Genomic DNA, 10840 nt, shown 5'->3' on the forward strand with positions numbered 1-10840 from the left:
GGTGAAAGCTCGACAACGATTGGGTGGTCAGTGTCAGGTCCCGCCGCCATTGGCTGGCTGTTGCTATGGGCGGGATTTAGTTGCTAAGGGTCTGTAAAGGAGCAGCAACGATTGGCTGTTGGTTGCTAAGGGCGGGACTCGGTTTCTAAGGGGCGATGAATGGACTCCTCCGATTGGTCAGCGGTTGCTAAGGGAGGATAAAGGAGCGGTTTTGATTGGCTGGGCCGTACCATGCCGGCCTCTGATTGGCCGTTTGGGGCGGTGGGCGTGGTGTCGGTGCCGCGGGCGCGGCCGTGGCGGGTCCGGGATCGGGATTTGGGGGGAATTGGGGGGATTTTGGGGACTCGGGGGGTCCCGGGGCCCGGGGGGGGCCATGGAGTTCCCCTTCGAGCTCGGGCCGGTGCTCGGGGAGCGATTCTGCGTCGTGGATCAAAACCTGCGGCCCGCGGGGCGCGGGGGGGGCGGACACAGGTACGGGGGGGTTAGACTGGGGTTGGACTGGGGTTAAACTGGGGTTAGACTGGGGTTGGACTGGGGTTGAACTGGGGTTAGACTGGGGTTGGACTGGGGTTAAACTAGGGTTGGGAATTAGGATTAAACTGGGGTTAGACTAGGGTGGGACTGGGGTTAGACTGGGGTGGGACTGGGGTTAAACTGGGGTTAAACTGGGGTTGGACTGGGGTTAGACTGGGGTTAGACTGGAGTGGGACTGGGGTTGGACTGGAGTTGGACTGGGATTAGATTGGGGTTGGACTCGGGTTAAACTGGGGCTGGACTGGAGTTAAACTGGGGTTGGACTGGGGTTGGACTGGAGTTGGACACTGGGGTTAAACTGGCGTTGGACTGGGGTTGGACTGGAGTTGGAATGGGGTTGGGCACTGAGGTTAAACTGGAGTTGGACACTGGGGTTAGACTGGGGTTGGAATGGGGTTAAACTGGAGTTGGACTGGGGTTAAACTGGGGTGAGATTGGGGTTGGACTGGGGTGGGGTTTAGGGCAGTTGGGGTGGGGGGGTTCAGGAGGGGTTTTTGGGGGGTCTTTGGGGTGCCAACGACCCCCCCTCGGGCCCAGGGGGGACCTGGAGCAGCAGCTGCGGACGGTGATCGATGAGCTGGGCAAGGCCTCGGCCAAGGTGGGCTCGGGGGGGCCCGGGGGGGGCTGGGGGGAGAATTCGGGGTCCCAGGGGGGTAACTGGAGGTTACTGGGGTAAATGGGGGGATAATTGGGGTAAATGGGGGGGTAATTGGGGTCCAAGGGGTGTAACTGGGGTCCTGGGGGGGTCCCAGGGGGGTCTGAGGACGGTTTTGGGGGGTCTGGGGAGGGTAACAGGGGGACCTGGGGGGGTAACTGGGGGGTCATGGGGCAGTTTTGGGGGTCCCAGGGGGGTCATTGGGGGTTTTGAGGGGCAATGGGGGGTCCGGGGGGGGTCCCAGGGGTCCGGGGGGGGTCACTGGGGGGGGTCTCTGTCCCCCCCCCCACAGGCCCAGGGCCTCCCCACCCCCGTGACCAGCGCGGCCCGAATGGAGACCAACAGACACGTCCTGTACATCCTGAGGGACCCCCGGTGAGACCCCAAAATAACCCCAAATTACCCCAAAATAACCCAAAATAACCCAAACCAACAGACACGTCCTGTACATCCTGAGGGACCCCCGGTGAGACCCCAAAATAACCCCAAAATACCCCCAAATAACCCCAAAATAACCCCTGGGACCCCTTAAACCCCCCCCTCAACCATCCCCAGACCCCTCAGAACCCCCCTCAACCCCCTCTAAAAAACCCCCCTCAGATCCCTCCAGACTCCCCAACCCCCCCCCAAAAAACCCCCCAAACCCCCAAATTCCCCTCCAACCCCTCCCTGAGACCCCCCAAATTCCCCCCAAACCCCCCTTTCCCCCCCCCAGGACCCCCAAAGGCGTCGTCATCGGGTTCCTCAAGGTGGGCTACAAGAAGCTTTTCCTGCTGGTGAGTCCTGGGGCGTCCCTGCTGAGCTTTGGGGGGTCCCTAGTGAGCCCTGGGGTGTCCCTGGGGGGTCCCTGGGGGTCCCTGGTGAGTTCTGGGGTGTCCCTGGGGGTCCCTGGTGAGTTCTGGGGTGTCCCTGGGTTGTCCCTGGGGGTCCCTGGGGGTCCCTGGTGAATTCTGGGGGTCCCTGGGATGTCCCTGGGGTTTCCCTGGGGTGTGCCTGGGGGTCCCTGGGGTGTCTCTGGGGGTCCCTGGGTTGTCCCTGGGGGTCCCTGGGGTGTCTCTGGGGTGTCCCTGGGTGTCCCTGCTGAGTTCTGAGGGTCCCTGGGGTGTCCCTGGTGAGTTCTGGGGTGTCCCTCGGGGTCCCTGGGAGTCCCTGGGGGTCTCTGGTGAGTTTTGGGGGTCCCTGGGGTGTCCCTGGGGTGTCCCTGGGGGTCCCTGGGGGTCCCTGTTGAGTTCTGGGGTGTCCCTGGTGAATTCTGGGGGTCCCTGGGGGTCCCTGGGTGTCCCTGAGGGTTTGCAGCCCCCTGCCCAGCCCCCCCCGTGCCCCCCAGGACCGGGCAGGGACCCACACGGAGGTGGAGCCGCTTTGTGTCCTGGATTTTTACATCCACGAGTCCCTGCAGAGACACGGCCACGGCAGGGAGCTCTTCCAGCACATGCTGCAGGTGCACTGGGGGCACTGGGAGCACTGGGAGCACTGGGAGCCTGGCACTGGGCACTGGGAACCAGTTACTGACGCACTGGGGGCACTGGGAGCTGCTCACTGGACACTGGGAACCAGTTACTGACCCACTGGGGGCACTGGGAACCAGTTACTGACTCACTGGGGGCACTGGGAACCAGTTACTGGGCACTGGGAACCAGTTACTGCCCCACTGGGGGCACTGGGAACCAGTTACTGCCCCACTGGGGGCACTGGGAACCAGTTACTGCCCCACTGGGGGCACTGGGAACCAGTTACTGACCCACTGGGGGCACTGGGAACCAGTTACTGACGCACTGGGGGCACTGGGAACCAGTTGCTGCCCCACAGCCCCACTGAGGGTTGGGGGGATCCAACTGGGGAGGGGGCCTGGGGAGGGTTGGGGGTCTCACAGCCTTTTATTCCCCAAATTTGGCCATTTTTTGCCTCGATTCGCCCCAAATTTGGACATTTTTTGGTCCGAGTTCACCCAAATTTGACCTGTTTTGGCCCTGGGGGGGGTCGGGGGTCTCACAGATCCCCAGGGAGTGTTTGGAATGGGGGAGGTTTGGGGGGAATTTGGGGGCACTGGGGGGGTTTGGGGGTGTGTTAAATTGGGGAGGGGTCTCGGGGGGGGGGGGGGTGTTAAATTGGGGAGGGGTCTCACAGATCCCCAGGGATTGTTTGGAGTGGGGGGGATTTGGGGGGGGGTTGAGGGCACTGGGGGGGATTTGGGGGCACTGGGGAGGTCTGGGGGGGTATTTGGAGGGGACTGGGGGGGCTTGGGGGGGTGTTAAATCGGGGAGGGGTCTCACAGACCCCCCCAGAGCGAGCGGGTGCCCCCCGAGCGCTTGGCCGTGGATCGACCCTCGGAGAAGCTCCTGGGATTCCTCCGGAAGCACTACGGGCTCTGCCAGCCCATCCCACAGGTCGGGGGGGCTTTTGGGGGGTCTGGGGGGGTCTGAGGGGGATTTGGGAGGGATTTGGGGGCACTGGGGGGGGATTTGGGAGGTCTGGGGGGGATTTGGGGGGGCTCTGCCAGCCCATCCCACAGGTCGGGGGGGGATTTTGGGGGGTCTGGGGGGGCTTTGGGAGGGATTTGGGGGGGATTTGAGGAGTCTGGGGGGGATTTGAGGAGTCTGAGGGGGATTTGGGGGGTCTGGGGGGGGATTTGGGGGGTCTGAGGGAGTTGGGGGGGGGGTCTGGGGGTTTTTTGGGAGGGATTCGGGGGGGTCTCGGGAGGGTTTTTGGGGGGATCTGAGGTGGTCGGGGGGTGTTTGGGGGGATTTGGGGGGTCTGGGGGGTTTTGGGGGGTTCTAGGGGGGTTTTGGGGGGTCTGTGGGGGCTCAGCTCAATTCTCCCTCCCCCCCCCCCAGGCCAATAATTTCGTCATCTTTGAGGGGTTTTTCTCCAACCGAACCGGTGGGTTTGGGGGGTCCTGGGGGGGAACTTGGGGGGTCCTGGGGTGGGTTTGGGGGGTCCTGGGGGGGAATTTGGGGGGTCCTGGGGTGGGTTTGGGGGGTCCTGGGGGGGAATTTGGGGGGTCCTGGAGGGGAGTTGAGGGGTCCTGGGGAGGTCTGGGTGGTCCTGGGGTGGGTTTGGGGGGTCCCAGGGTGGGTTTGGGGGGTCCTGGGGGGGAATTTGGGGGGTCCTGGGGTGGGTTTGGGTGGTCCTGGGGTGGGTCTTGGGGTCCTAGGGTGGGTTTGGGGGTCCGGGGGGGGGTTGGGGGGCCCTGGGGTGGGTTTGGGGGTTCCAGGAGGGTTTGGGGGTCCTGGGGGAATTTGGGGGCCCTGGGGTGGGTTTGGGGGTTCCCAGGGAGGGTTTGGGGGGTCCCGGGGGTTGAATTTGGGGGGTCCCAGGGGGGTTTTAGGGGAGAACTGGGGGGGCCCTGGGGGAGGTTTGGAGACTCCCGGGGGGTGTTTTGGGGGGGTTCCGGGTTGGGGGGTCCCGGGGGGTGTCTGTGGGGTCCCCTCACCCCTAAACCCCCCCCTCAACCCCCTCCAAAGCCCCCATTGCCCGGCGGCCCCTCCCCCGGCGGCCGCAGGAGGAGCCCATCAAACCCTACTCCAGCTCCGACCGGGACTGTGAGTGGGGCTGGGGGGGATTTTGGGGGGTCTGGGGGGGATCCTGGGGGGTCGGGGGGGTTTGGGGTGGATTTTGGGGGGTCTGGGAGGAATTTCAGGGGGTTTGGGGGGGCTCAGCCTTGGCCTTCCCACAGGTTTGGGGGGTTCTGGGGGACCTGGGGGGAAGTTGAGGGGTCTGGGGGGTTTGGGGGGGTCTGAGGGTGGGGCTAAAGGGGGTGGGGCTAAAGGGGGTGTGGTCTGAGGGGGAGGGATTAAAGGGGGTGTGGTTGGAGAGGGAGGGGCTAAGGGGTAGGGACGGAGGAGACTAAAGGGGTGGGGTCTGGGTGGGGCTAAATGGGGCGTGGTCAGAGTGGGTGTGGCCCAGTGGGTGTATCCCCTCTGGACTCTCAGCCAATCCCCTTCAAGCTGGGATTTGGGGGGGCATGAGGGGATGCTGAGGGGGTGTGGCCTAATGGGGCGTGGTTACTGAGGGGTGGGCGTGTCCCCGCTGACTCTCAGCCAATCCCCTTCAAGCTGGGATTGGGTGGGTGGGTGAAGGCGGGGGCTGATGGGGTGTGGTCAAGGGGGGGGCGTGGTCAAAGGGGCGTGTCCGGGTGGGCGTGTCCCCGCTGACTCCCAGCCAATCGCCCGCAGTCCTGCGCGAGGAGGCGGAGCCTCCCTGGCCCTTCAACCTGTCCCTGGCCCCCCGGGGGGGGGTCTCGGGGGGGTCCCCAGTCCGGGGGAGCCTCCGGCCCTTCCTGCTGCGCCGGGACCCCCCCGAGGCGCGCCCGGAGCCCCCCCAGCGCCGCGCCAGGTGGGCACCCAAGTCGGACCTTTTGGGCCTTATTGTACCTAATTTGGGCCTTTTTTTTTTTGTGTCCCGTCACCCGGATTTTTTGGTTTGATTTTCCTTCATTTCACCCCAAATTTGCCCAGTTTTGGTCTCGTTTTCCTTCATTTCACCCCCATCCACTTGGCCATTTCTGCCCTCATTTTCCACCTCATTTTCCACCTCAGTTTCCTACATTTTACCCCCAAATCTCGCCGTTTTCGGCCTAATTTTTACACCTGATGTTCCTTCATTTCACCCAAATCTGGCCATTTTCACCCAACTTCGGCCGGTTTTGGGTGATTTTCTTTCCCTCTTTCCTCCCCCAGCTCCCTGGGCCGTGTTGGACGTTGAGCCCCCCCCCACCCCCCGAGGATCCCCCGGCGGGGTCGAGGGGCTTTGGGGGGGACTGGTCCTGCCCCACAGACCCACTGGGAACCAGTTTGTGCCCCACAGACCCACTGGGAACCAGTTCCTGCCCCACAGACCCACTGGGAACCATTTCCTGCCTCACTGGAAACCAGCTCCTGCCCCACAGACCCACTGGGAACCATTTCCTGCCTCACTGGGAACCAGTTCCTGCCCTATAACTCCGACTGGGAACCAGTTCCAGCCCCACAACTGCCACTGGGACCCATTTCCCGCCCCCCCCGCGGGGTCCCGCCCCCTCCCAGCCCCCATGGGTGCCTCTCCCCCCCCTTCCCCCCCCCCCCAATTTTTTGGGTACGTTTCAATAAAAACGGTGACTCCGCTTCGGCTCCTCCGACCTGTCAATCATCCCGAGGGGGCGTGGCCCCGCCCACATCACCTTCTCGTATATGGTCACGTCACGCCCCCTCAGGAGAAAGCGCGCGTCCTATTGGTTGGAATTCCTTGGTCACGCCCCCTCCCGGGGCATGAATGGGCGGGGCTGGCGCGACGGTCACCTTCCCGCGCGGGCGCATGCGCGGTGCTCTCCCACCGCCTTCCCCCCCACCTCCCCTCAGAGCCCGCGCAGGCGCAGTGGGAGCCACCGGCGTGTGGGGGAAAAGAAGCCCCGGGGCGGCCGCTCCGAAGCTCCCGCCATGTACCGGCACGTCCCCGCCGCCGCCGCCGCCGTCCGCCTGCGCCCCGCGGGCTCCCACCGCGCTTGGGGACCCCCCAGGACCGGCGCGGAACCGCCCCGGCGACGGTACCGGGCGCGGCCGCAGGTGAGGGTCGCGGGCAGGGGGCGGGGCCTCCGTGAGGGAATGCAAATGAGGGGGCGGAGGAGGCGGGGTTATGGTAATCGGAGGCAGGAGATTGGTTGTTGAGGGGGATAGAGAGGCGGAGGAAGGAGGTTATGTAAATACGGTCACGGGAGGGGCGGGGATATGCAAATAAAGTCCCGTAGGGGAAGGGAGCCGGGGCGGGGCTATGTAAATAGAGACGCGGAGGGGGCTGGGTTTATGCAAATAGGTGTTGCAGTGGTTACGCTATGTGGGCGGGGCTTATGCAAATCTGTGCTGCAAAACAGACCGTTGGGTGGGCGGGGTTATTTAAATGAATGTAAACGGTTACGTCGCTGGTTTGGGCGGGGCTGGAGGGTCAGAAGGGGGCGTGGTTATGCAAATAACGCACGTTGCGGTAGAGGTTGGGGGCGGGGCCTGAGCATTTGGGGGCGGGGCCGAGGGTGGTTGGGGGGCTCCAGGGTCCTGCTGGGACCGAAACGGGGCAAATCCCCCCAAAATGGGGCAAATCCCCCTTTGAATGGGGCAAATCCCCCCTAAATGGGGCAAATCCCCCCAAAATGGGGCAAATCCCCCTTTGAATGGGGCAAATCCCCCCTAAATGGGGCAAATCCCCCCCCCAAACAGATCAAACCTCCCCCAAATAATTCGGACCCCCCCAAATTGTTTAGACACCCCCCCCACGGGTAAATCCCCTTTTTAGGGCAGATCAAGCCCCCCAAACGGTTCAGAACCCCCCCAAATAACTCAGACCCCCCCCCAAAATAATTCAGATCCCCCCTAAATACTTCAAGCCCCTCCCAAATAATTCAGACCCTCCTCAAATAACTCAGACCCCCCAAAATAATTCAGACCCCCCCGTTTACCCCCCCCAGGACCTGTCAGCCCCCCGGCCCCCCCTGCCCTCGCTGCTGCCCCTCCCGGCCCGCGCCCCCCCCCCCGCGGGGGCTGGAGGGGTTGGGGGGGCCAGTGACCACCGTGGAAGGACTGAGGGGCCCGGTGACCACCGTGGAGGGGTTGGGGGGCCCGGTGACCACCGTGGAGGGGTTGGGGGGCCCGGTGACCACGGTGGACGGGCGGCGGGAGGACGACATCGCCGTCAGGGACCCCCCCCGGCTGCTGCTGAGACCCCCCGGGGGGGCCCTGCTGGCCCAGGGACCCCCCAAAGCCCCCGGAGCGACCCCCACCCCCCCCTCCATGGAGGAGCATCTGGCCCTGATGCACGAGAAGCTGCGGCACGAGGTGGGGGGACGGGGGGGGAAATGGGGGGATTTGGGGGGGAAAAATGGGGGGGGAGTGGGGGGGAATGGGGGGAGAAAAATGGGGGGGCGGGGGGGTCAAAATGGGAGGGGAGAGAGGGGAAAAAGGGGGGGATATGGGGGGGCTACAAATAGGGGGATGAGGGGTCAAAATGGGGGGAAAGAGAAGGGGGGAAATGGGGGGATATGGGGGGAATGGGGGGCTAAAAATAGGGGGGATATGGGGGGGATTTGAGGGGGGAATGGGGGGTAAAAATGAGGGAATATGGGGGGGGAAATGAGGGGGAGTGGGGGGACATGGGGGGAGAACAGGGGGGCTAAAAATAGCGGGGATATGGGGGGGATTTGAGGGGGAAATGGGGGGTAAAAATGAGGGAACATAGGGGGTAAAAAATGGGAATATGGGGGGGAAAGGGGGAGTAAAAATGAGGGAATATGGAGGGAAAATGGGGGAGAGAGGGGGGATATGGGGGGTAAAAATGGGGGAATATGGGGGGAGAATGGGGAGGGGAAGGGGGGAAATGGGGGTAAAAATGGTGGGAGAATGGAGGGATAATGGGGGGGATTTGGGGGGAAAGAGGGAAATAATGGGGGGGAACCCGGGGGGGACGGGGGGGACACTGGAGGGGGTGACAAGGGGGGGGCAAAACCGGGGGAGTGACAAGAAGGGGAGGGGGTGACAAACTAGGGGTGGTTACAAAACTGAGAGGGGGGGATACAGGAACCAGGGGGTGTGACAATAATTTGGGAACGTCCCCTTTGTGTGTCCCCCCTCCTCCCCCCTCCTTCCCAGCTCCCGAATTTCTTCCTGAAAATCCCGGATTACGGGTTGTACTCCCAGGACGTGGAGTTCATCAACCACCTGCTGCACCTGCACACCAGGTCTGGGCACACCTGGGCACACCTGGGCACACCTGGGCACACCTGGGCACACCTGGGGACATTTGGGGACGCCGGGAGGTGACCAGGGGAGGTGACATCTCTGTCCCTGTCCCCGCAGTGCCCGTGGGCAGCGCCAGGCTGTGACACGGGGGGGACACTCTGCCAGCCTGGGCACCCCGGGGGGGCATGGGGAGGTCACAGGGGTGTGACAGGGAGGTCACAGGGTGTCCCAGGGAGGTGACAGCGCTGTCCCTCTGTCCCCAGGGGCCGTCCCATGTCCCCCAGGTGTCCCTGACCCCGTGCAGGGCACTGGCCTGGGGGTGCTCTGCCAGCCCGGGGACCCCGGGGGTGTCACAGGGAGGTCCCAGGGAGGTGACAGGGTGTCCCAGGGAGGTGACAGCGCTGTCCCCGTGTCCCCAGGGGCCGTCCCATGTACCAGGTGGCCGTGGCCCTGTGCAGGGCCCTGGCCTGGGGGTACTTTGCCAGCCTGAGGCTGGAGGTGCTGGCGCTGACCCGGCACCCCGAGGACTGGAGCGTCCGCGCCCGCTGGAGGCTCACGGGGGTGCCCCTGCACCTGCTGCTGCTGCGCTTCTACCGCAGGGACAAGAGGCAGCTGCTCAGGTCAGTCTGGGGACACCTTGGGGACACCCTGGGGACACCTTGGGGACACCCCTGTCATCCCCTGTGTCACCCTGTCACCCCCGTGTCACCCCCTGCACCTACTGCTGCTGCGCTTCTACCGCAGGGACAAGAGGCAGCTGCTCAGGTCAGTCTGGGGACACCCTGGGGACACCCTGGGGACACTCTTGTCACCCCCCTGTGTCACCCTGTCACCCCCTTGTCACCCCCAGGGTGTGACCCCACCCCAATGTCCTCAATGTCCCCCATGTCTCAACCACCTCCAATGTTCCCCATGTCCCCAGTGTCCCCCGTGTCCCCAGGGTGTCCCCAGTGTCCCCCCACTGTCCCCTGTGTCCCCATCAATGTCCCCAAGGTGTCCTCAGTGTCCACCCACTGTCCCCAGTGTCCCCCTGTCCCCATCAATGTCCCCAGGGTGTCCCCACCATCCCCTCGCTGTCCCCACGTCTCCTCCGTCCCCTCTACCCCCAAAACATGACCCCACCCCACCGTCCCCACACCCCTCTGCCCCTGCCACCCCCAGACTGTCCCCCCCAGTGTCCCCAATGTCCCCCCCAGTGTCCCCAGCTGTCCCAGCCCAGTGTCCCCAATGTCCCCCCCAGTGTCCCCAGTGCCCCCCAGTGTCCCCAATGTCCCACCCCAGTGTCCCCAATGTCCCCCCCAGTGTCCCCAATGTCCCCCCCAGTGTCCCCAGCTGTCCCATCCCAGTGTCCCCAGCTGTCCCACCCCAGTGTCCCCAGTGCCCCCCAGTGTCCCCAGCTGTCCCACCCCAGTGTCCCCAATGTCCCCCCCAGTGTCCCCAATGTCCCCCCCAGTGTCCCCAGCTGTCCCATCCCAGTGTCTCCAATGTCCCACCCCAGTGTCCCCAATGTCCCCCCCAGGTCCTACGACGCCTTCTCCACCTTCTTCCTCAACTCGCAGGGGCTCATCCGCTGCCACCGCGTCGACAAGGTGAGTCCCACCCCCCTGGCACCCCCCTGGCACCCCTGGGGACACCCTGGGGACACCCTGGGGCCCCCCGGGCCCCCCCTGAGCCGTGCCCTGTCCCCCCAGCTCATGCCAGCCCCCACGGCCGTGCCCGAGGCCAAGAAGCTGCTGGTGGCGGCCGCCGTGGCCGTGGTGGCCGTGGCCGACCCCGCGCCCGCCCTGCGGCTGCTGCTGCGGCCCGAGGCCACCTCGGGGGACACCTGAGCCCCCCGGAGTGTCCCCTGTGTCTCCCCCGTGTCCCCTCTGTGTGTCCCCCTCCGTGTCACCCCCACCCTTAACTTAATGTACAGAATAAACTCGGACGGAGCCGCCGCGGCCACGAGACG

The 10840-nt window shown here is 64.7% G+C and overlaps 2 protein-coding genes across 2 annotated transcripts; both read left to right on the forward strand.

Moving 5' to 3' along the window:
- The first annotated feature begins 295 nt into the window (after nucleotides 1-295).
- ATAT1 (alpha tubulin acetyltransferase 1) lies at nucleotides 296-6297 on the forward strand. Its single transcript, XM_032677530.1, has 10 exons — nucleotides 296-471; nucleotides 1072-1132; nucleotides 1482-1564; nucleotides 1905-1965; nucleotides 2517-2630; nucleotides 3475-3576; nucleotides 4024-4069; nucleotides 4654-4731; nucleotides 5365-5524; nucleotides 5869-6297. Exons 1-10 carry the CDS (start codon nucleotides 374-376, stop codon nucleotides 5891-5893), a joined length of 828 nt encoding a protein of 275 aa, XP_032533421.1. The 5' UTR covers nucleotides 296-373; the 3' UTR covers nucleotides 5894-6297.
- A 142-nt stretch (nucleotides 6298-6439) lies between these two features.
- CUNH6orf136 (chromosome unknown C6orf136 homolog) lies at nucleotides 6440-10826 on the forward strand. Its single transcript, XM_032677521.1, has 6 exons — nucleotides 6440-6729; nucleotides 7623-7989; nucleotides 8800-8888; nucleotides 9309-9509; nucleotides 10409-10478; nucleotides 10581-10826. The coding sequence occupies exons 1-6, from the start codon at nucleotides 6440-6442 to the stop codon at nucleotides 10716-10718; spliced, it is 1155 nt and encodes a 384-aa protein (XP_032533412.1). The 3' UTR covers nucleotides 10719-10826.
- Nucleotides 10827-10840: the final 14 nt, after the last annotated feature.

Source organism: Chiroxiphia lanceolata, unplaced genomic scaffold (genome assembly GCF_009829145.1).
Source record: "Chiroxiphia lanceolata isolate bChiLan1 unplaced genomic scaffold, bChiLan1.pri scaffold_62_arrow_ctg1, whole genome shotgun sequence".
NCBI classification, from domain to species: domain Eukaryota; kingdom Metazoa; phylum Chordata; class Aves; order Passeriformes; family Pipridae; genus Chiroxiphia; species Chiroxiphia lanceolata.

Excerpts from the sequence above, each read along its gene's own strand:
- CUNH6orf136 (XM_032677521.1), top strand. The coding sequence starts at position 6,440 with ATGGGCGGGGCTGGCGCGACGGTCACCTTCCCGCGCGGGCGCATGCGC. Across the intron at positions 6,730-7,622 it reads GGTACCGGGCGCGGCCGCAG|GACCTGTCAGCCCCCCGGCC; the intron begins GTGAGGGTCGCG and ends TACCCCCCCCAG. Across the intron at positions 10,479-10,580 it reads GCTGCCACCGCGTCGACAAG|CTCATGCCAGCCCCCACGGC; the intron begins GTGAGTCCCACC and ends CTGTCCCCCCAG.
- ATAT1 (XM_032677530.1), top strand. The coding sequence starts at position 374 with ATGGAGTTCCCCTTCGAGCTCGGGCCGGTGCTCGGGGAGCGATTCTGC. Across the intron at positions 1,565-1,904 it reads TACATCCTGAGGGACCCCCG|GACCCCCAAAGGCGTCGTCA; the intron begins GTGAGACCCCAA and ends TCCCCCCCCCAG. Across the intron at positions 3,577-4,023 it reads TCTGCCAGCCCATCCCACAG|GCCAATAATTTCGTCATCTT; the intron begins GTCGGGGGGGCT and ends CCCCCCCCCCAG.